The sequence below is a fragment of the Salvelinus sp. IW2-2015 genome, linkage group LG33 (genome assembly GCF_002910315.2).
Source record: "Salvelinus sp. IW2-2015 linkage group LG33, ASM291031v2, whole genome shotgun sequence".
Lineage (NCBI taxonomy): Eukaryota > Metazoa > Chordata > Actinopteri > Salmoniformes > Salmonidae > Salvelinus > Salvelinus sp. IW2-2015.
In genome coordinates this window covers 9,171,500-9,197,610 of record NC_036872.1, presented here as the reverse complement: position 1 = coordinate 9,197,610, position 26,111 = coordinate 9,171,500, and the positions used below count along the sequence as shown (strand labels likewise).

General features: G+C 43.8%; 1 protein-coding gene across 1 annotated transcript; it reads right to left on the bottom strand.

Moving 5' to 3' along the window:
• Positions 1-6,397: 6,397 nt before the first annotated feature.
• Positions 6,398-25,890, bottom strand: LOC111958104 (exopolyphosphatase PRUNE1-like). Its single transcript, XM_023979288.1, has 6 exons — positions 25,485-25,890; positions 9,874-9,978; positions 9,365-9,567; positions 8,986-9,149; positions 7,605-7,757; positions 6,398-6,495 (listed from the first exon to the last, which is right to left on the bottom strand). The coding sequence occupies exons 1-6, from the start codon at positions 25,518-25,520 to the stop codon at positions 6,398-6,400; spliced, it is 759 nt and encodes a 252-aa protein (XP_023835056.1). The 5' UTR covers positions 25,521-25,890.
• Between the last annotated feature and the right edge of the window lie 221 nt (positions 25,891-26,111).

Genomic DNA, 26,111 nt, shown 5'->3' with positions numbered 1-26,111 from the left:
CATATACAAAAACTAAAAGTATAGCCATTGGCCAAATCATATCTCTAAAGCAAGCATAGGGTGCTTCTGAAATTCGCTACACTCCTTGTCTTTTCAAAGACCGATATGACTGATGTCCTGGTCAAGCTTCATCTAATCTCTCGTGACTGACTTTCACACAGTAGCCAGCTAGCACGAGATTTGGTTGTGGGTTCTGACATTAGGCCTGATCTCACAGGGCACTCCTTCCTGATTCCTCATCCACAGACCTTACAGGGCGCCATACTGGATGTTCGCCGTTTTGCAAGTTCCGACCCAACTTGGCTATTTTGTGATTAGTTTGTTGTTTATTTTTACTTTATTTTCACGAAATGTATCCGTTATTATTTCTTACAACCGACAAAAACTTTTGAACATCAGATCAGCAGTTACTTACCCCAATTGTGGACTCAACTTCGACCCATCTACCCTGGGCTCTCTCTGTAATTCTCGGGCTAGCCAAGAGGAAACCCCGGCATTACAGAGGCAAGAGGGGGATCCGGGTGAGATTAAGCGAAGAACCGGCCACCTCTTCCCTCCATTCTACTGGCTAATGTACAGACACTCGATAACAAGATGGATGACGTCTGATCGGGAATTTGCTACCCAATCGGACTCTCGAAATTGCAATATTCTTTGCTTTTCTGAAACATGGCTCTTGGACAAGATACCCTCCATGGCTATCCAACTCAATGGATTCTCCATTCACTGGGCGGACAGGACAGTGGAGTCGAGGAAAACGAGGGGGGGAGTTTGCCTCTATATCAACTCCAACTGGTGTGCTAACGTCAGTGTGGTGTAAGTATCGCGAGCACGCCCCCATCCACATCAAGTTCCTCGGTGTCCAAATCACTAAAGACTTAAAATGGTCCAAACAAACATGCACAGTCGTGAAGAAGACGCAACAACACCTCTTCCCCCTCAGGAGTTTGAAAAAGTTTGGCATGGGCCCTCAAATCCTCAAAAAGTTCTACAGCTGTAACATTGAAAGTGTTTTGACTGGCTGCATCACTGCCTGGTATGGCAACAGCACCGCCCTTGATCACATGGCGCTACAGAGGGTGGTGCGGACAGTCCAGTACATCACTGGGGCCATGCTCCCTGCCATCCAGGGCTTCTATATCAGCTGGTGTGTATTTCTTGTCTTTATGCACACTCACAGGGCCCTACACATTCACACTCACTCCATCATCTGCTCACTCACACATATGCACATCCATTTATACTGACTCTACACACACACGCACACCCACTCACATACAAGCTGCTGCTACTCAGTTTATCTTACATCCTGATGCCTAGTCACCTTACCCCTATACATATCTACCTCCATCACTTCAGTACCCCTGGACATTGTAAATATGGTATAAAGTATGTATAAAGTACGCTTCCAAACTTATTGTGTTCTTCATATTCCTTCTTATTTCTCGTGTTTGTTTTTCTAGTATTACATTGTTATTGATCATTGCATTGTTGGGCTTTGAGTTGGCAAGAAAGGCATTTCACTGTACTTGTGCATGTGACATTAAAACTTGAAACTTGGGCCCTATTTCACAAAGCATCTCAGAGTAGTAGTGCAGATCTAGGATCCGGTCCCCCCCCTGTCCATGTAATCACATTCATTACAACCTAAAAGACAATTTATCATAGATCAGCACTCCTAATCAGAGACGCTTTATGAAAACAGGCCCTGGAGGCTCTGTCTGTTTGGGGGGGTAGAGATGTCTGAGTCCCAAACTGACACCATCACCTGCTTGACCTAAAGGAGAGAAGAGGAAGGAGGGAGAGAGAGAGGGAGAAGGAAGGAACGAGAGAGAAGGAGAGGGAGGAAGAGAGAGAGGCCTACTCTTCAATCTTAGTCCCTGGGAGGGCCGCCCTGCACCTGCTATCCATCTCAACAGTCTCAACAGAAAAGCATTTGGAGCGCTGTGACTGCAGGCCCATAATTAGCACGGATAATTATTTGCAAGGGGTGCTGGGTAAAACTGGCCTGGCATAAACAAACAGGAGGGCTCGGAGACGAATGACAAACAACATTAACATACCCTCTAACCCAGTCAAACACAATGATGATACACAGGAACACAAACACAAAACACTGACATAAAATACCCAACTACAAACATAGTACACAATCTTTGCACCCAGCTAAAATGGCAGGTAAAACCACGACAAAAGAAATGTCGAACTCACATTCAAACAAACTGGCATGTCTACACAAACACACACACTCTCTCTCTCTCATGAATATGGTAACGTCTCTATGCACGTGGCTCCAGGCTTCTATGTCTCCTACAGTTCATCAACTCCTCAGCACGCCGACACCAACCAACACTTCAACGAAATGCTAATTACCAGGCTTGCCGTTAGCTTAGCAGAAAACACCAAGACCCTGCATCTTCTAATATTTGTCAGCCTTCCATTTGTTCTGTTTAGGCATATTCTTTTAAAATGTTAACCAATGAAAAATAAACACGTTGACAATGAAAAACTATGTGGCATGTATTCGCTTGTATTAAAATTCTAAGGCAGATTACATACAGTCAGGTCCAAAATTATTGCCACCCTTGATAAAGATGAGATAAAAAGACTATATGAAATAAATAATTAAAATATAATATTAATATTAATAATATTATATATTATATAATATATAATAATACTAATATTTACCGTATGCTTAAAAAATGTGAAATTATATTATTTTATACTAATATAATTGCTCAGCGAGAGAGATTGTGTTTATAAAGTAATATTATATATTTTTTAAGATGGGGTGCCAATAATTATGAAACCTGTTTTCAATACTCTGGCAACCTCCCCTTGCGAGGCACTGAGCCTCTTTCCAGATTGTAGATGTCTTTTGGTCTACGCTTATCGACTGCCTTCTTCAACTCAAACCACAGGTTTAGATGGCGAATGCAAAATGTTGATTTTGTGGTCAATTAACGATTTCTTTGTGGATGTTGATGTGTGCATGGGGATATGTCTTGTAGATCTGGAGACTTGGTGAACCTAAGATACAACCAAGTCCTGTAATTCTCCAACTTTGGCCTTTGGATTTTTTTTGGGCTCCTGAACTATCTTCCTCACTGTGCATGACAAGATACACTTGCGTCCAATACCAGGCAAGTTTACCACTGTTCCAGCTGTTTTAAACTTCTTAAGTGTTGCCCTAATAGTGGTAAGTGGTATATATTCTTTTTTTTTTTACCCATTGTCTTATCAAGGTCAACAACCATGTCTATTTTCATTTGCGAGCTCTTTGGCTTTTCCCATGGTGATGGATGACAAAGGGATTTTACATTCGTGTACCTCATTTTTATACCCCAGTAAAACAGGAAGCCATGGAAGGCCACTATGCAGTTCCTGAAACTGAGACTAAAAAGTAGAATATTAATGCAGATTCTTTTACTTTATTTATTAGAATCTTTTGACACTGTCCTATCTTTATGAGAAAAAAGATTACTTGTTAAACAAAATCTCTTTCTCGGAACAATTGTATTTCTCTACATACAATATAGCTCTATATTTGATTTATTTTATTTTATCTTTTTTTGATAATCTTTATCAAGGGTCCCAATAAATTTGGACCCGACTGTAACTTCTCTCAAAGTAAGAAAACCATTAAGATTGGTTTCAAATGTCATAAAAATGTTCCTTTAAGTCAGGGGTATTCAACCGGGGGTCCGCGGAGGTACTGCAGGGGGTCCGTGAAATTATTGTAAATAAAATTATTATAATAATAATTAAACACTTTTTTTTATATTTCTTGGCTAACCTCTGTTAAAAATAGTTAAACAGCTGCTCTTATCGAAAATGTGTTTGAAGTTACCTTTATACTAATAACAACATAGCCTATTAACTATAATGTGGGGAGGTAAAAAATTATGAAAAACTATCTACCAAATCTATTCTTTTAAAAATGTTGATTACTTCTCCTTCCTATTATCATTTACCTGATATGTATGATGTTTAATGGGGGTCCCTGGGTTGCCGGTTTGCCTGGGAGGGGTCTCTGGTCAAGAAAAGGTTGAAGACCCCTGCTTTAAGTATTATTTGTAGGATAATGGAAGCTGGTTTTGTTTTGATATTTGTGTAAGGAAAGAAAGTTTAGGCACGTTCTACTGTACAAAACTTGGAACTTGGTTAAACTGGATTAAACTTGTATAAGTTACCGAAATGTAACTTATACAAGTAACTTCATTACTACAGAAGAGAAAGTGGAAAAGAGAGAGAGAGGAAGAGATAAAGAGAGAGAGAGTGATCCAGATGGCTCAATCACCCTGAAGAGTGGGAGAAATCGCTATTTGTTTTTCCACCAAAGAAGATTAGCAACAAGTCAATTTGCTAAATAATAAATAAATGCTCCCATTTTGGTAAATGGGTTTTTGTGAAAGTTAGAGGCACTTAGGGCTGATTGCCTCGCTTTGCTTACACTGAGTCAGAGAAGCACAGAGACTACATTCACAGAGACTAACATACAGTCACAGCAATACCTAGCAACACAGACACAGTCGGTACCACTTTATTTGGATAGTCCCCAAATAGATTGTTTGTAAAATGTTCAGTAGATGGTCAACTCACTGAACAACATCTCAATTAACTATCCACTAGCCCTAACTCTACCCTAACTTAACCCTAACCCCTGTAACTCCAAACCTAACCCTAACCTAACCCTAGAAAGCTGCTGCACATCAACAGAGTCGCCCTCATTGATAGTTGGTTGATAGTTTGAGCATCTGTAGATCATCTATAGGGGACTATCCAAATAAAGTGTGACCTACATGGATCAGTGCAGTGCTACAGACAGAGACACAGACACAGTGACGGGTGTACAGATGTCTGAATGATAATAATAATGTATTACTAATGTAGATCCACCAGAGGCAGAGACAGTGGATTGGAACTGTCTTCCTTATGGATTGATATCCGTCTCGCTAACCCCTACTCCTCACTCTCTTCTCTTCAACACTGTTGCACTACATACAGGCAGACTGATGTATATTTGTCCATGTATCTATCCACATAAGTACTTATACCCAACACACTCTGGGGCTTACTCTTGTGCTAACAAGACAATCAGCGCTACAAATCGCTTCCACAGCACTGGTAAAAATCTCCAATCCCTCTCTCTTTACCCACCCACCCACACACATACACAAAGATAAACACACACACTAAAGAAGAGGCACACACACACACTCCATTATGGGCTAATTGAATCTAATTTATTTAGTTTTTGAAAAGCATTTAAGGCAAACCTAAATGATGTGCTTAGCGTTTTGTTCTTCTCAAACACAATTAAAAAATAATATATAAATATATACATACTGCAAATGACATGCATATAACGGATTCATTTGGAGCCCTCGCAGGTCATTAGTAACCCACCATGACGCTGCTGAGTCGCGCGTCCACTGACGCCACCGACGCCCCTGGCCATTTATTCTATATTAAGTCCCTAATGGGCCCTCTCCTTGGGCTGGTAAAATATGCACAGAAGTCCAGCGCACAAAGCCATTCAAATGAACGGTTATTTATTCGCTAAACGAGGATATGATGTTTAATGTTCCTTAGACGTAGGTAGTTCCGGGGGAGGCAGAGCTACCCCTACAGCTATAGACATCATTTATTTTACACATACCCTAATATCGCACGCCAGGCAGCAGGGGAGAAAAATGGCTTTGGAAAAGAAAAAGATATAAAGAAATAATAAATGAATTGGAGAGACACATTAGAAGTTGCAGCGGAGAGAGAGCAGGGAGGGAGACAAAAGCACTAGCACGCGGGTGTCTGGAAGCACCCTCTATGTGTGAGAGAGAGAGAGAGAGAGAGAGAGAGAGAGAGAGAGAGAGAGAGAGAGAGAGAGAGAGAAGGTCTCGAGTCTTGCTCCCTTGTGGCTTTTAGTTTCCACAGTAAGAAGTGGAAGTGGTTTGGACAGGTAGGGGTTTAAAATGCAGAGCCCAGTGTGGTGCACCTGGCTGTGACACACGTATTTAGGCTCCTATTTCCATAACATCTCAATGCAAAAGAACACAGAGGGTCCCATAAAAAAAGCAAAAGTCTGTGTCATTAAAAGTTGCCATAAAAAGTTTAGGATTAAGTCAAATGGGGAAAGAAATACTGAAATTTCTACCTGACACCAAAAGTTTTGAGTTCTTTGTTGTGTCATCACTTCTATTTTAAAAGCACTATAGCTACAACTTTTTGCTTCGGACTCCTTCGATTTGCCAGTCAAGTTGGATTAGGGCATTGTTATCATTACATTTTATGACACAATTTTACTGTAAACACACAATAACTATATCAGGCTAACCAAAGGGTAAAATGAGTTTATTTTCCTTTTCTAGTTTTGTTTTGCTAATGACCGTTGATCTTAACTCCAATCTACTGGCACAGTGGTGAAAGACATGGTCATCTCCCCATCAGAGAACTCCTTCAGCTTCCTCAGAAACATCTGCTCTATATCCATACCTGTCACACACACACACACACACACACACACACACACACACACACACACACACACACACACACACACACACACACACACACACACACACACACACACAGAATGTATAGATTGCAGGGTCCGGGGTCAATTCCACAAATTCCAACAAATGTCTGCTCCCTGTAATACCACTAATTCAATTCAATTACCAATATTCTCCTGCAACGAGGACACACACACACACACTTTTCACCGATGGGAGTACACGTTTGGAAGAGGTAAATAGTAATTGAAGCCGCCTAATATTAATTAGAAATATACTGCACGTGTAATGTCACTGTTTAAGCACAGCAGTCCAGCTATAATGTAGATACAAATATATCGATACAAATGTGAAATTATTTTTAAAAACCTGAGTGTACAAAACATCCTAACATTGAACAGCACCCCCTTTTGCCCTCAGAACAGCCTCAATTTCGCCAGGGCATGGACTCTACAAGGTGTTGAAAGCGTTCCACAGGGATGCTGGCCCATGTTGACTCCAATGCTTCCCACAGTTGTGTCAAGTTGGCTGGATGTCCTTTGGGTGGTGGACCATTCTTGATACACAAGGGAAACTGTTGAGCGTGAAAAACCCAGCAGCATTGCAGTTCTTGACACACTAAAACCGGTGTGCCTGGCATCTACTACCATGCCCCGTTCAAAGGCACTTAAATATTTTGTCTTGCCTATTCACCCTCTGAACGGCACACATACACAATCCATGACAGTTGACTCAAGGCTTAAAAACCCTTCTTTAACCTGTCTCCTCCCCTTCATCTACACAGATTGAAGTGGATTTAACAAGTGACATCAATAAGGGATCATAGCTTGCATCTGGATTCACCTGGTCAGTCTGTCATGGAAAGAGCAGGTTTTTGTTCACTCAGTGTATACAAAGTACATGTCATTGAATTAGAGTTTATTCAATTCCAACTATATCTTTTACAATTTCCCAAACAGCCTAACTCCAATTCAAGTCCAATTCCATTGCCCTAATTCCAATTAAATTGTCCACTTCATGAGTTACATCGCCTCACACAGACAGACAGACGGACAGACGGACACAATCTAGCCAGCTGTAAACACACACCTTGAAGCTGGGCCTCGCCAGCGTTAGGACCGGTTGTGACATCATAGGGGGAGATGCTACTTCTCTCTTCCAATGCCCTCAGCAGCTCCTCCAGGTCCACCGAGCAGTGGCCAACTTTGATCCACATCCCCTCTGACTGCAGCCGCAGGGCCTCTGAGAAAACACACACAGGCTGCATCAAAAACAAACCGATAGTCAGTCATTGGTGTTATATTAGACCATGTCATCCTGTTATGTTTGTAAATGGCACTGAAACCACCCGGAGGAGGAATGTACAGGCCGCAAATATCTCAGGGACACTGCATCAAGACCATCATATCATACAGAGGTACTCTCACAAAGTGATGTCAGTGACATCAGTTCAACTCATCACAGTCAGGAGCTGTTGGGTGGTGCTGTGCTCCGTAAAACACAGCACCCTTGACTGTATATGAATGGACAAAGCCGTCGATGACCTCACGCCGTTCATTCCCATGTGACGACTCAACGGCACATTTGAAGCTCGGGAAGTCGATTTAAGCTTGCTAAGATGGCGTCTCATGCGGGAGATTCTCAAGACATAGCATGCGTAGTTTGAGCCGCTCGGGGGAAGTGACGTTGCAGATTAGCTCAGTGCTGCCTCTTCTTGAAGGCTGACCGGGATACTGCAGGCTGCCAGTAGCAACGAAACTATGCTAATAACCTTTTTCTGTGTGCGATTTTAAATCAAATGGTTCAAGCACATACATTTGGTGTAATCGAAGCAATTATTGGTACCATGACTGTCTCCTAATGTTTTATTTATTTACACAAATATTGCCCTAGAAGATTGTGATATCCTGCTTTCTGAAAACAAGAGCCTGCAGTACCCCGGTCGGCCTTGAAATTCATGGCTTCAATGAGAGGGGCAGTTGTTCTCTCCTCCACACATACACACACGCACACACATACACACACTATCCGGTAAATCACAGCTAAGACATAGGGATATGCATTGGAGAACAACAAGATTCCTTGCTTGGTTGCTTGTTTGACTGATTTATTGGCAGGGGGAAGAACACACACACACACCATGCACTCATGCATGCACACACGCACGCACACACCTGCCATGTCAGAGGTAGTGAATCCTAACGGTGTGTTTAAAGTGTCAAATACAACAAACCCAGGAACCCAGAGGGGCTGAAAGAAGCACACACAGGCAGACGCACATGTACACATTCTGACAGTCTTTCTTCTATTCTCGTTCTGTCTAGATGTCATGACTTGTTACTCTTCATTCCCCTCCCTCGGCCATGCACACACCCTCTCTCCTGGTGGGTGTTAACCGAGTCATATCGGGGGTCTTTGTGTGTGTCCTGCGTCGGCCCATTACCCCCAGGGGGGCGCCATCGGCCCTCACCTCCTAAGAGCTCCCCCAGCGGCGCACAGATCTGCTCCACTGCCTCTTGAAGAATCTCCCTGGCGACCACCATCGCCATGGACAACACCCCCTCCTCTCCTGCCCGTTGCTCGTGGTGATGGACCACTCGGAGGATGCTGGACTCCAGAGCTTCATAGTCGGAGCTGGATCAGACAGGGGGAGGGGATCATTACACTACATCTGCACAAAGCCCTCAGGGCCTGTCTGAAACAATAAACACACATTTTCATAATATACCATCTAACACACACATCAGACAATACAGACACCCAAATGTACAAACACACGCAAAATATCACCCACATGATTTATCCCATCAATTCTGTGTGTGTGCGCATATGTGGGTGTGTGCGTGTACCTGTCGAGCACATCGTCCCTCATCAAAGTGAGGGAGAGTTTTCCTCTGTGGTGGAGCTGCAGTAGTTTGATGTCGTCTCTCCACAGCAGAGCAGACTCACACACCCTAACCCTCTTAAGGTACCGCACTGTCTCCCCCGGCAACCCCACGTCACATTTCTGACCACACAGGACTGGGACATACACACAGTCTGATCGCTCCTTCTGAGAGACACACACACACACACACACACACACACACAACACCACACACACACACACACCACACACACACACACACCACACACACACACACACCACACACACACCACACCACACACACCACACACACAACACACCACACACACACACACACACAGAAGAAAGTACAAATACAAGACACAAAGATAAACGTAAACTCAACACATAAACAAGTACACAAAGGCTACAATACAGACACATGCAAACACACACACACACAAATCACATACATAAATACCATGCACACGTGAACATGTCCCCACACATTACCTGGTTGAGGAAGTAGGCGTAACAAAGTGTTGAAGCCACAGAATCTACATCTGGGTCCACCCCTCCTAGAACAGCATGGACTTTAGGACCCTCAGGTCCTGATGCCTGGAACAAACAAAAAGACAAACAAACACACATAAAGAAGAGGTTGACAAGATCATACAGCGTCAGAGGTATTGCATTGGCAACATTTACACTTCAGTTTGTTTTTCTGTTCTGTGGATTAGCAAGCATTTTAAAGTAACTGTAGTATGACCTGAAATAGGACCTATAATTAATTACAATATGAGTGAAATAGTTTTCCTTCCAAAAAGTGTTACAAATAAGCATTTCTGAGTTGGAATGGTTTTGGCAAATACACTCCTAGAAAAAAAATGATTCTTTGGAGTTCTATATAGAAACTTTTGGTTCTTTGGATGAGATTAAATAACCATTTACTAAAAAAAGTTGTATATATACACAGTGCTTTCAGAAAGTATTCATACCCCTTGACTTATTCCACATTTTGTTGTGTTAGACTCAACTAAAAAATGAATTAGATAGATTTTTTAAAATCACCCATCTACACACAATTGCCACATAATGACAAAGTGAAAACATGTTTAAGACATTTTTGCAAATGTATTGAAAATTAAAAACAGAAATATCTAATTTACATAAGTATTCACACCCCTGTGCCAATACATGTATAATCACCTTTGCGATTGCAGCTGTGAGTCTTTCTGGGTAAGTCTCTAAGAGCTTTGCACACCTGGATTGTACAATATTTGCACATTATTACTTTTAAAAATTCTTCAAGCTTTGTCAAGTTGGTTGTTGATCATTGCTAGAGCCATTTTCAAGTCTTGCCATAGATTTTTAAGCCAATTTAAGTCAAAACTGTAAGTAGGCCACTCAGGATTGTCGTCTTGGGAAGCAACTCCAGTGTATATTTGGCCTTGTGTTTTCGGTTATTGTCCTGCTGAAAGGTGAATTTGTCTCCCAGTGTCTGGTGAAAGCAGACTGAACCAGGTTTTCCTCTAGGATCTTGCTCTATTCCATTTTTTTTATCCCCCCCCAAAAAAACTCACTAGTCCTTGCCGATGACAAGCATACCCATAACATGATGCAGCCACCACCATGCTTGAAAATATGAAGACTTCGTGATGTGTTGTCTTGGATATGCCCCAAATATAACGCTTTGTGTTCAGGACATAATGCTAATTTCATTGCCAAATGTTAATTTAGTGCCTTATTGCAAACAAGATGCATGTTTTGGAAAATTTGTATTCTGTACAGGCTTCCTTCTTTTCATTCTGTCATTTAGGTTAGTGTTGTGGAATAACTACAATGTTGTTGATCCATCCTCAGTTTTCTCATGTCACAGCCATTCAACTCTGTAACTGTTTTAAAGTCATCATTGGCCTCATGGTGAAATCTCTGAGCAGTTTCCTTCCTCTCCGGTAACTGAGTTAGGGGGAGGCCTGGATTTCTTTTAGTGACTGGGTGTATTGATACACCACCCAAAGTGTAATTAATAACTTCAACATGCTCAAAATGATATTACATGTCTATAAAAAAGTGTTTACCCATCTACCAATTCTTTGCGAAGCACTGGAAAACCTCTCTGGTCATTGTGGTTAAATCTGTGTTTGAAATTCACTGCTCGACTGAGGGACCTTACAGTTATGTTACTTACTTATGTGTGGGGCACAGAGATGAGGAAGTCATTAAAAAATTATGTTGTACACTATTATTGCACACAGAGTGAGTCCGTTCAACCTATTATGTGACTTGTTAAGCACATTTCTACTCCTGAACTTATTTAGGATTGCCATAACAAAGGGGTTGAATATTTATTGACAAATGACATTTCAGCTTTTCATTTTTAACAAAATGTCTAAACATTTCTAAAAACATAGTTCTACTTTGACATTGTGGGATATTGTGTGTAGGCCAGTGACACAAAATCTAAATTTAATCCATTTTAAATTCAGGGGCATGATTTCGCATGGTCATAAAAATGGCTAGTTGACGTCCAACACCATTAGCTCACTACGGCAAGGGGAAGATCGAATTCATATTTTGAAACATTGTGCCGAGGTCTGAGTGGCAAACTACAAGGTTCAAACAAACTTGTGCTTTTGCAAACTAAATACTATCAAGAAGCAAGAGGAAATAATGTTTAATAAAAGCATACACTCTTTGTAACGATCTTCTTCATCTGATGAACAGGATAGATCGGACCAAAACGCAGCGTGGTAAGTGTCCATGTTAATTTATTATAACTGAACACGAAAATACAAAATAACAAAGTGAAAACAACGAAAATCGAAACAGTCCTGAAAGGTGAAACAACACAAAACAGGAAACAACTTCCCACAAACACCAGGTGGGAAAAGGCTACCTAAGTATGGTTCTCAATCAGAGACAATGATAGACAGCTGCCTCTGATTGGGAACCATACCAGGCCAAATACATAGAAAAGAAAACATAGAGAAAAAAAACATAGAATGCCCACCCCAACTCACGCCCTGACCAAACCAAAATAGAGACATAAGAAAGGAACTAAGGTCAGGGCGTGACACTCTTAGATAAAGAAAGAGTTCTATATGGACTTTTTTGGTCAATTCAAAATGTAACTGCCATTCTGATTCAAAACCAACTGCCAATTCATTCCAGCATGACAACGCAATAGGACGGTGGTTGAACCAACTTGGAAGTAGCCTATCAATAAGCATGTTATTTTCAATGTATTAAAGTAAGCAAAGTTGATTATTAAATTTAAATATATAAAGCCAAAGTCATATGATATAAACTATAGGCTAGATAAATAAAGATGACTCAGATAGCTAACTCAGATAGCTAAATATAAAAAGTTAGATTACTTTAATTCACCACTTTACAAGCTAGCCAGCTAACTCTTTTAAATAAACATATTTTTTTTATTATGGGATATTCCAAATAGAGCTACAGACGCAGCCTGACATTGGCATTATAGCCAATTGTTTGTTTTATGTCAGTATTTCAGTGTGGAGTCAATTTAGGGGACAAGCCTCTTTCATGAAGCCATAGAAGACTGTGGCTGACTGAGAGGAGGAATGTATAAATGATTTATTATAAATGAAATACAATAATTATTAACAAACTATGTTTTTCTCAGTTTGGCAGTAACCCAGAACTAACAGAGGCAGAGGATCTCTCTTGTGTCTGCTGCTGACAACAACTGCATGTCAGTTGTTCTTCTACATCATAATAATTCTATGCCCGCATAGCATTTTGTCTTCATTGTGGCAGATTAACTCATGCTTATTTCTGAAGATGAACTCATGTTTTTGCTCCTTCTTATTCTCTGGAACCAGTCAAGCATGTAGCCCAACGGCTAAGGAGATGGACGTGTGGCAGGAGTTGGACCTGCGGCCGAAGGGTGGCCGGTTCAAATCCCAGGTAGCCGCTTGAAAAATAAAAATGAGTAGAATTGATCTGACAACAGTAGGGCTGCTGGGTTCACATCTGCAAATAATTCCCCTACAGTTGGGTTCTTGAACAAGGCCCATAACCCCACAACATGCTCTCCATCCAGGGGTGCTGCGTGCAGTTTGAACCTGTGACCGTCTCAACTGTATGTTTGGGGGGGGTTGAGAACTGAGCAAAAGACACATTTTTGTTGTTCACTGTAACTAATGGACAAAGTACAGTATATTGTATTGTATTGTAAAGAAGTCAACCAGAGTTGATAGGGCCCATCATTCAAACAAAAAAAATGCCTCCCTGGCCACTAGTGCATAATTCCAAATTATGTTTGCATACAGTGCTGTGAAGTATTTGCCCCAATTAAAATGTTCTCTACTTCTGCATATTTTTGATACTGAATGTTTTTGATACTAAATGTCTTCAACCAAAACCAAATATTAGATAAAGGGAACCTGAGTGAACAAATAACACAACAATTACACACTTATTTCATTTATTTAATAAACCAAGTTATGCAACACCCAATGCCCCTGTGTGAAAAAGTAATTGCCCCCTTACACTCAATAACTGGTTGTGAATCCTTTAGCTGCAATGACTCCAACCAAACGCTTCCTGTAGTTGTTGATCAGTCTCTCACGTCGCTGTGGAGGAATTTTGGCCCACTCTTCCATGCAGAACTACTTTAACACAGGAACATTTGTGGGTTTTCAAGCATGAACTGCTCGTTTCAAGTCCTGCCACAACATCTCAATTGGGATTAGATCTGGACATTGACTAGGCCATTCCAAAACTTCACATATGTTGCTTTTTAGACATTTTCATGTAAACTTGATTGTGTGTTTTGGATCATTGTCTTGCTTCATGACCCATCTGCGCTTCAGCTTCAGCTCACAGACAGATGGCCTGACATTCTCCTGTAGAATTCTCTGATACAGAGGAGCAGAATTAATGGTTTCTTCTGTTAGGCAAGTCGTCCAGGTCCTGAGGCAGCAAAGCATCCCCAAACCCTCACACTACCACCACCGTGCTTGACAGTTGGTAAAACGTTCTTATTGTGGAAGGCAGTGTTTGGTTTTCACCAGGCATAATGGGACCCATGTCGTGTAATTTCAGTTTATGTAAGAAAACAAGCAATGTATAGTGTAGAGAATCATTGTACCATCTAAACCACTGTGAAATAACTTTTCAATAACCCAAAATATTGTATTATTGTTTGAAGCTGGTGTACAAAACCGAAAGTAAAAGCGATCGTGTGCAACTGCAGCCTGCAATTCGGAGCATTCCTGCATGTGAGCATTTCTGCATCTGCAGGAACGCCCCCCCCCCACTTGAGCAACCCATTGGTTCCTTCCTGAACACCCCCCCTCCCTCCAGCACCCCATTGGCTCCTGCATGAATACCTCCCCGAGCGCGACATAAAATCAAATGCGCCGAATAAAACAGGTGTAGACCTTGCTATGAAATACTTACTTATAAGCCCTTAATCAAATGATTTTTTAAAAGTAACTAAGAACATCTGCAAAAAAAAATCAATAAAATAAACAAAAGTTAAAATAAAAAGTAACACAAAATAACAATAACGAGGCTATATACAGGGGGTATCGGTACCGAGTCAAGCGAAAGTCAAATCAATATTCATGCTAGTGTGACACTTTTGAATGTGGGTCTAAAGGGAAATAAAAACATTATCTGAGGTTTTTTTCTCACGCCTGCCAAACACCTGCCCTCACTGTCGTTAATGGAACTGTGGGAAAATATTGCCCGATAGGCTGGGGCCAAGGACACTGTCTACTGGTAGCCTCCTGCTAGCACAGCAGGCAGGAGGCTGGGGCGATACCGTGCGCTCACTAGCTAGCTTACTCATTAGCGACACCGTGTGCTAGCTTGCTAGTTAGCTAGCAAGCACACAGTGTCCCCCCCCGCCTCCTGCCTGTTGTGTACCGGAGAAAACCGTGTCCAACAGGTGGGGGCGAAGCACACTGTCTATCAGTCGCCCCACCTCCACTAGTAAAGCAGGCGGGAGGTTGGGGCGACACCATGTGCTAACTAAACTCAGCAAAAAAAGAAACGTCCCTTTTTCCGGACCCTGTCTTTCAAAGATAATTCGTAAAAATCCAAATAACTTCACAGATCTTCATTGTAAATGGTTCAAACACTGTTTCCCATGCTTGTTCAATGAACCATAAACAATTAATGAACATGCACCTGTGGAATGGTCGTTAAGACACTAACAGCTTACAGATGGTAGGCAATTAAGGTCACAGTTATGAAAACTTAGGACACTAAAGAGGCCTCTCCACTGACTCTGAAAAACACCAAAAGAAAGATGCCCAGGGTCCCTGCTCACCTGCGTGAACGTACCTTAGGCATGCTGCAAGGAGGCATGAGGACTGTAGATGTGGCCAGGGCAATAAATTGCAATGTCCGTACTATGAGACACCTAAGACAGCTCTACAGGGAGACAGGACGGACAGCTGATCATCCTCGCAGTGGCAGACCATGTGTAATACAGGATCGGTACATCTGAACATCACACCTATAGGACAGGTACAGGATGGCAACAACAACAGCCTGAGTTACACCAGGAATGCACAATCCCTCCATCAGTGCTCAGACTCTCAGCCTATTGCGAACAGAGGCTGGACTGAGGGCTTGTAGGCCTGTTGTAAGGCAGGTCCTCACCAGACATCACCGGCAACAACATCGCCTATGGGCACAAACCCACCGTCGCTGGACCAGACAGGACTGGCAAAAAGTGTTCTTCACTGACGAGTCACAGTTTTGTCTCACCAAGGGTGATGGTCGGATTCACGTTTATCGTCGAAGGAATGAGCGTTACACCGAGGCCTGTACTCTGGAGCGGGATCAATTTGGAGGTGGAGGGTCCGTCATGGTCTGGGGCGGTGTGTCACAGCACCATCGGACTGAGCTTGTTGTCATTGCAGGCAATCTCAACCCTGTGTGTTGCAGGGAAGAAATTGTCCTCCCTCATGTGGTACCCTTTCTGCAGGCTCATCCTGACATGACCCCCCAGCATGACAACGCCACCAGCCATACTGCTCATTCTGTGCGTGATTTCCTGCAAGACAGGAATGTCAGTGTTCTGCCATGACCAGCGAAGAGCCCGGATCTCAATCCCATTGGGCACGTCTGGGACCTGTTGGATCGGAGGGTGAGGGCTAGGGCCATTACCTCCAGAAATGTCCGGGAACTTGCAGGTGCCTTGGTGGAAGAGTGGAGTAACATCTCATAGCAAGAACTGGCAAATCTGGTGCAGTCCATGAGGAGGAGATGCTGTGCAGTACTTAATGCAGCTGGTGGCCACACCAGATACTGACTGTTACTTTTTATTTTGACCCCCCCTTTGTTCAGGGACACATTATTCCATTTATGTTAGTCATATGTCTGTGGAACTTGTTCAGTTTATGTCTCAGTTGTTGAAACTTATGTTCATACAAATATTTACACATGTTAAGTTTGCTGAAAATAAACGCAGTTGACAGTGAGAGGACATTCCTTTTTTTTGCTGAGTTTAGCCAGTGACACAGTGTACTAGCTTGCTAGTTAGCTAGCTAGTACACAGTGTCGCGCCTGCAACCTGCCTGCTGTGTACCGGAGTCTTCCGTAGGAATAGCTGGCTAAGGTAGCACACAGTGTCCTTCACTCCCACTTGCCGAACACCTGCCATCGCTGTCATTAACAGAACTGCGGGTAAACAATGCCTGACAGGAGGGGGCGAAGGACACACTACCGCTGTGTCCCAGCTATAGCTAGCTACACTTCTCTTTGGCAGCTGGAAATGAACAGATGAGAATGATTAGTACCATTAAAGGTAGAATATTTAACCAAAGTAATTGTTGGTGCTTGTTGATTGATGAAATGTTTTAATAATCAGGCCGATGTGGAGTCTGCTTACCAGACTTTTCTCACATCTTTCAATTCTGCATTTCACCACTGCTTTCCCTTAGTTAAATCACATAGGAGAGCAGCAGATGGGTTCTGGAAACGTTGGTTAACAACCGGTTTTAAAAAATCCTCAGTTTAAAAAAAACTAGTTGTGGCGCAGCGGTCTAAGTCATGCTTGAGGCATCACTACAGACAAGGGTTCAATCCCATGCTGTGTCACAACCGACCGGGAGTCCAATAGGGCGGCACACAATTGGCCCAGCATCATCCGGGTTAGGGGAGGGTTTGGCCGGGGGGGCTTTACTTGGTTCATCGAGCTGGAATGGTGTTTCCTCCAACACATCGGTGCAGCTGAAGCGGGCAGGTGTTAAGAAGCGTGGTTAGGCGGGTCAATTTTCGGAGGACGAATGACTCGACCTTCGCCTCTTCCGAGCCCGTTGGGGAGTTGCAGTGATGAGACAAGATCGTCATTGGGGAGAAAAAAAGTGGTCCTGATGTTATTTCATTGTGAATGTGGGTTCCTCTCTGTCAAAGAAAATAGAGAAAACTGACAGAAATCCCTTGGATTACATTAAGGGACACATTAAGGGGTCCCTTCTCTGCATCAGTTTGATCCTCCTGATGTAATGGAGGTGATGGAGGTAATTGGTAACTTAAAGATATCAGCAGGAGGCCATGACGAGATTGGTGCCTCTTTGGTGAAATCAGTGTCTTCCTCGATTACTGAGCCTCTAACGCATATCTTCACCAAATCAATGCAAACTGGCAATGTTACTAAAGAGTTTAAAATGGCAAAAGTTATCCTCCTCTATAAATGTGTCTATAAGAGAATGTTGAAACATTTAAATCAACACTGTATTCTATATGAGCACCAATATGGTTTTCGTAAAAACTACTCCACAGATATGGTTCTTTAGCAACAATGAATCCGCTCTTGTCATCTTTTTAGATTTATCCAAGGCGTTTGACACGGTTGATCATAAAATATTACTTTCTAAATTGCATTATTACAGTTTTCATGATTATACATATAATTGCCTCTATAGTTATGATTATGGTAGAGATCAAAGTGTTTATGCAACTGGCCGTGCATCTACTTGTAACGGCTGTTGGAAGGAGAGGACCAAGGTGCAGCGTGTCCATATTTATTAAATGACCACTGAAATAACAAAAATAACAAAGAATAACGACCGAAACAGTTCTGGCTGGTGCAGACACACAACAGAAAACAACTACCCACAAACACAGGTGGGAACAGGCTACCTAAGTATGGTTCTCAATCAGAGACAACGATAGACAGCTGCCTCTGATTGAGAACACAGGAGCAACAAAAGAAATTGCCATAGAACACCAGACATAGAATGCCCACCCCAACTCACGCCCTGACCAAACCAAAATAGAGACATAAAAAAGGAACTAAGGTCAGGGCGTGACAGTACCCCCCCAAAGGTGCGGACTCCGGCCACAAAACCTGAACTATAGGGGAGGGTATGGGTGGGCATGTCACGGCGTGGTGGCTCTGGTGCGGGACGTAGACCCCGCTCCACCTCTGGCTTGGCCCACTTAGGTGGCGCCTCTAGAGCGGGGACCCTCGCCACGACCCCGGACTGGGGACCCTCGCAGCAGGCCCCGGACGGAAGGGAGTCTCTGGCTGCTCCGGATGGGAGGGAGACTCTGGCTGCTCCAGACGGGAGGAGACTCTGGCTGCTCCGGACAGGAGGGAGACTCTGGCTGCTCCGGACAGGAGGGAGACTCTGGCTGCTCCGGACGGAGGGAGACTCTGGCTGCTCCGGACAGGAGGGAGACTCTGGCTGCTCCGGACAGGAGGGAGACTCTGGCTGCTCCGGACAGGAGGGAGACTCTGGCTGCTCCGGACAGGAGGGAGCTCTGGCTGCTCGGACTAGAGAGCGTGCTGGAGGCTCCGGACTAGAGGGCGTCGCTGGAGGCTCCGGACTGAAGGCGCGTCTGGAGGCTCGTGCATTACTCCTATGGAGCTTCGTGGATCATCACTGGAGGCTTGTATGGATCATCACTGGAGGCTTGTGCCTGGATATCACTGGAGGCTTCGTGCAATGGATCAACTGGAGGCTTGTGCCATGGATCATCACTGGAGGCTTCGTGCCATGGATATCACTGGAGGTTGTGCATGATATCATGGGGCTTCGTGTATGGATCATCACTGGAGGCTTCGTGCATGGATCACCACTGGAGCTTCGTGCCATGGATCATCACTGGAGGCTTCTTGCCATGGATCATAACTGGAGGCTTCGTGACATGGATCATCACTGGAGGCTTCTTGCCATGGATCATCACTGGAGGCTTCGTGCATGGATCATCACTGGAGGCTTCGTGCATGGATCATACTGGAGGTTCTTGCCATGGATCATTCTGGAGGCTTCGTGCATGGATCATCACTGGAGGCTTCGTGCCATGGATCATCACTGGAGGCTTGTGCCAAGGATCATCACTGGAGGCTTCTTGCCATTGATCATCACTGGAGGCTTCGTGCCTGGATCATCACTGGAGGCTTCTTGCCATGGATCATCACTGGAGGCTGGTACTGTCGTCCATGGATCATCACTGGAGGCTTCGTCCATGGATACACATGGGGCTTCTTGCCATGGATATCACTGAGGTTCTTACCATGGATCATCACTGGAGTGGATAGATACACAGGAGGCTGGCTCTGGGAGAAGGCACAGGACTCACCAGGCTGGGGGACATGCAGGCGGGTTAGGGCTTAGCACAGGCACAGGACTCACCAGGCTGGGGAGACATGCAGGAGGCCTTGTCCTTGGCCGAGGCACCGGATACACTGGGCCGTGGAGGCGCACTGGCAGTCTGGAGCGCAGATCTGGCCCACCCGTTCTGGCTGGATGCCAGCTTCCACCCGGCAAATGCGGGACGCTGGTACGAGCAGACCGGCCTGTGGATGCTCGGCCGGAGACACGTGCGATCACCCATAGAGGGACCTGACCAGTCACATGCTCGCCCGGTAAGGACGGGAGTGGGCACAGTCTCCAACCTGACTCCGCCACACTCCCGTGCTTCCTTGCCAGCCGTGTTCCTCGTACCGCTGGTTCCTTTCTCTGCTTCCTCCGCTCTCCTGGCTGCCTCCACCTGTTCACATGGGAGGCGTCCCTTCCAGCAGGATCTCCTCCATGTGTAGGATCCCTTCCCGTCCAGAATGTACTCCATGTCCATTCCTCCTTTTTTCCACGCTGCTTGGTCGTTGTGGTGGGTAGTTCTGTAACGGCTGTTGGAAGGAGGGACCAAGGTGCAGCGTGTCCATATTTATTAAATGACCACTGAAATAACAACATAACAAAGAATAACGACCGAAACAGTTCTGGCTGGTGCAGACAACAGAAAACAACTACCACAAACACATGTGGGAACAGGCTACCTAAGTATGGTTCTCAATCAGAGACAACGATAGACAGCTGCCTCTGATTGAGAACCACACACGGCCAAACACAAAGAAATAGACAACATAGAACACCAGACACAGAATGCCCACCCCAACTCACACCCTGACCAAACCAAAATAGAGACATAAAAAAGGAACTAATGTCAGGCCGTGACACTACTAGGGACAAGATATCCTGTGGCATGCCACAGGGTTCGATAATTGGACCTTTGTTATTCCCAATCTATATCAATGACCTTCCTGCTGTGTCTTCTACTATACTTCCCATTCTCTTTGTTGATGATAACAATTTGATTTTATCACACAAAAATGCTGATTCACTAATTAATGAAGCCAACTCAGGTATGGCCAAATTTTCTGAACGGTTCCAGATAATTTGCTAATCTTTAAATGTTAAACAATCCAACTTTATTGTATTCGCTAGTAATAAGAAATATTGTAATAATAATAATAATAATAAAAAATAAAAAAAGAGCGAGAATCTCAATTGGTGGGAATGAAATGGAACAAGTCACATCCACTAGATTCCTCTGAGTTCTAAGTGATGAAAAGTTATCCTGGAAAGATCATATTCAATTTGTCTCCAGCTATACGATAGCTTCATTTATCCATATCTCATTTACTGTGATATTGTCTGGGCCAGTACATATGCCTCCTACCTACACAAATTACTCATCATAACAAAATTAATTTGTAAGACTAGCCACATCCTTTAAATACCTATTTACGACAATAATGTACGCCAATTATGCACTTTCATCTACAAATACTCATACCTGCCAGACAGTTTACCTAAATCCTTCAATGGATTCTTCCAGGTGAATTCAGAAATCCATCTATATAACACAAGACACTGTGATAACCTTCACCCTCTCCACTGCCACACCTCACATAGTCAATTCTCTATCAGATACAGAGGTATCATACTCTGGACTTCTTATCTTCAACATTGCCAAAACACCATCACCCCTCAATAACTTAAAGTGAAGACTGGGGGTCAGCCTGATGAACCAAACTACTCAGTAATCTCCTCCATATAGCCTAACTCTCACACACTCACATCAACAAAAAATATATATATGTTTTTTTCGTGATTGCTGATCAATTCATTTATACATTTGTAATTAGTAGGTTTTATTATCTGTTATAACATAACTTTTTTATTTTTGTACTTGTATATTGTATTGTGTATAGTTTTTTTGTGGTGTGGTTTTCATATAAGCCCTTGGGCTTCCAACCACACCTGCACACATTTTATTTTATGACATTTTTGTCTATCACTTGTTTTCTTTGGTGCAAATAAATACATTAATAAAATAAATAAATAAATAAAATGTATTCTCTGTGGGGTTTATCAGCGGTTGGCATCCAATGTTATGGCGCATTACCACAATATAATGTACTGGAGCACCCCTGCCTCCCGCCTATGTACTGGAGTCATAGCTTAAAAATGGACCAATAGAAGTACAAATAGGGGTTCCTGCAGATGCAGGAATGCCCACATGCAGGAACGCCCCGATTTGCGGACTGCAGTTGCACCCTTCTCAGTAAAAGACGCAAAAACTAAACTAAGCATAGAAATAGTGCACATAGAACATATCTACACTTCTTAGTCTTGCTTTCAATGAGAATGACAGATCTATAATTCACATTTCTATGTTTCGCCACACAGATCTTTACTATAGACTACTGAAATATTCTGTATGTGAATCTCTGTCTGCAATTGCATTTTATTACTAAAGAGTTTTATACCAAGGTTCCTGTGTCATCTATCTGGAACACTGATTGTTGAAGGAAACTTACATCACCCCATGCAAAGGACCAGCCAACACTGTGCTGGAATGCAGTACTCAGAGTGCGTGTACTTGCATGCGTGTATCCTAGTCACTACTACCAGTACTAGTACTACACCAATGAGAATGAAGAGTACTACGTCATACACAGTTGTGACAGTATCTGGGGTGGTTGTTACATTGAGCTAGTCAGCATATTAAGGCAGTATTGGGTATACACGCCAACTGCAGTATACCGTGCCACACTGGCCTGCTGAAATCTCTCCTGGATACAACCACAGGTCAGATAGGGGAATTTGCAATGAATACCCATTCATATCTCAGTCTCATATTACCGTGCATGTCCATGATTAGAGTGGATGAGGAGGGGAGCAGGGGAGGGATGGGCACTGGGCAGGGATATCTGTTTGAGATGTTAATATCTGGTCTCATGTTTCTTAAGGTGGATGGATGGGGGAGGTGGGAGAAGGGGGGGGGGGGGGGGGTTGGGTCGGTCGATACTCTGATGGCTACGGGAGGAAGAGACGCATTAGCGGAGAAAGGAAAGGCCACTCACTGTCTGTTCCACTGCAGCAGCAGCAGCAGCAGCAGCACACAGACAACAAAACACACAGCCGGTACCGCTCTCTCATCTCCATTTCACTGTGTGCTCCTCATCTAAAATTCACCCCATTCATCTCAAGGAGGCTCGGGGTGGACAGACGCAGTGCTGCTGCTTTTCTCTGCCTTCCTTAGCTCTTATTGCTTTCCCTCTCTCTTACCCTCCATTATCTCTGTCTTCCTTAGCTCTTATTGCTTTCCCTCTCTCTTACCCTCCATTATCTCTGTCCTTCCATCATCTCCTCTCTTTCACCACCACTGTCTTCTGTTTATGAATCCCTCCAACTCCCCCCTTCTCCCCTCCTCTATAGCTCAGCGGTAATATCGTGACTCCTTCTCCAGTGACGTGGCTAATTTAGCAGGGCTGCCTGCCCATAAAGCCTTCCGTACTAAAGACTAAAATGACTAACAGCTGACTGCTGCCTGGGCATCAGTGATTTACAGTGCGTCGTCATGAATAAAAGGAAAGCTTTTTACACAAATGTATACACACACACGTACATATCAAAACACAGACACACATACACACATGCGTATTCCCCATGTGTGTAAGAAACAACAGTCTGTGTGTTTCTGTCAATCACATTCACTGTCCAAGTCAAAGCGTGTCCAAGTCTAAATGTTTTAGGTCTACTATGGCAATACATCTCTGTATATATATGTACATCTCTGTATATGTCTCCAATCTCCACAAAGTGTGCAGACACTGGGCAGGGTTCTGCCGTGGGGTGATGGACAGGGTGATCCACTTTCCAAATCCCCTTGCCAAAGCCTTGATCAATGTGTTCCTCAAAAACATGTGTGCACTGTGTATGCATGTGTGCGTATGTGGATGTGTGTGTGTGTCCACTAAGCACATTGCCTTAGTGCCATGCCAGAGAGCGAGCAAGAAAGCGAGAGAGTGAAAGAGAAAGAGCCACAGACAGAAAGAGAAAGCGAGCGAGACCCAGTAAGCACTTATACAGGAAAGCCAATTAGAGGTATGGATGTTCTGGATGGTTGCCATGCAGGAGAAGATGAAAAAGGAGGAAGAGAGGCCATTCACACACTGCAGTGCTAAAGGAAGGTGAAAAAAAAGATGGCGAGAATGAGAGAGAGACAGAGGGTGGAGTAGTCCTCATGTCGATAAGCATGTATTGTACTACACGGCATCTCCAACCACGACACAATCAGCTAGCATCCTTATAGTCCAATTGCACGAGCACGAGCCTTGGCTTGTGCGAGCCTCCTGTTTCTGTAGCGTGAGACAGCTTGATGTACAAGTACACCCGCTGGACACTACGCTATAGTCCATCGCAGGGCCTTAACCTCAATCTGTCTCCTTAATGTGGCGTGCCAAGCAGAGACGCATTCGGTACCATTTTTACAGTCTTCTTTGGTATGACTCGACCGAGGATCGAATTCCCAACCTTCCAATCTCAGGGCGGACACTAACCACGAGGCCACAGAGTTGGGCCTTATCGTCCAATTACTCTTTCTCTTTCAGTTGGCCCAATTTATCCCAATCTCCATGGTGGATCCCATGCTCCCATGTGTATTTCCTGCTTTCTGTTATGACATCATCTCTGTCTTATCCTTCTATGTCATCCTAGTAGGATCCCATGATCTCATCACACAAAAGGGAACTGTCTATTCAATGGATGGACCAGCAACAAAAAAAACAACAACATTGCACACACTCTACCTACAACACACACAACTACCTACAACAATAGGCATACTGACACTATTAGGCTGTAATGCATGGCTCTGGACATATACAGAAAACGACAGACTTCACGGGGGTTTGTCTATTCAAGGAGCTTTAGACACAACATGACTTTATGGAGAATGACCAAACAAAATCAAGCAACTTTAGACCTCACCCGCATGTTTATTGTAGCTACAGGCCTACACTCATTTATACTGTTGTGATGTAGCCTAAGCCTACCTAAAACGAACAGTTAATATCCTTTCGCCTACCTGTCAAGTAAGTGAGTAGTCATCATGAGGTGTTTACAACAACTTTTTACTGGAAACTACTTCCCTGAGCTCTGCCGAGACAGCGGGCCTTAAATGCAAATAGTCTGCTTGATGACAGATTAGGCGTAAATAAAATGCAAATAGTGCGCTTGATGACAGATGAGGCGTTATCTGCAGCATAGGTGCGTACGGGCTGGTGCGTGCCTCTGATGAACTTGCTATTTCCATGCATTCCCTGATCAAAATTTAATTTTAAAAAATGTGTGGGAGGAGAAGCTTATGGTTTGGACCACTCGTTTTTATTCATCATTCAGGCCTGGCGCCGTAGCCTACTAAAGGTGCTGCTTGTGGGGCAAAGAAACGAGAGAATGTACAGTTCAGCAACAGGAATACAGCCTGTAGCATGTCGTCATCATCCCAATCAGTAAAACCCTTATTAACCCCGGGCTGTTTAGGCTAAAACTCACCAGCATGGTCTTGGCCCGCCGCAAATAATCTTCCATGTTGGACTTTGTCGTTGCGGGGACGCTGCAGTCTCCATATACAAGTTTACAACGCTGGTTGTCTTTGTGCTGTTGCGCCGCCGAATCCCCCGCTGCGCTCACTGCAGCACTGGCTCAACTAGCGGTCCTCCCTCTCCAGGCTGGCCAGATATGGAGTGGGTGTGACGGGAAGCTATCCAGCGGGGGCGCGCTCGCTGAATTCAACGTGCACCCAGCGTTTGGGAATCCCCGCCAATGGCAAAAATGTATCCGGGTAGATTAAAGCCGTTTATAACAGGAATGCAAACATGGATAGAGCGCCCAGCCGCTTCAGAAATGCAGAATTCTGCAGCGCCGAGGATACGGTTTGACGTGTTTGTAGTAGCCTACTGGTGAGACTGTCCGACCACGGAGGCCAAAGACTGTGTGTGTGTGTGTGTGTGTTTATGCGCGTGAGTGTTTCGTGCGTGTGGTCGCGTGCGCGTCCCGTTGGCGCACAAATTGATAATATGCACTGCATGACAAATAAAAACCCAGAGACGTTGTTTTTAAGAACCGTCAATAAAATGTTGAACGCTCATACAATTGCCTTGGCATACATTTATGTTTTTT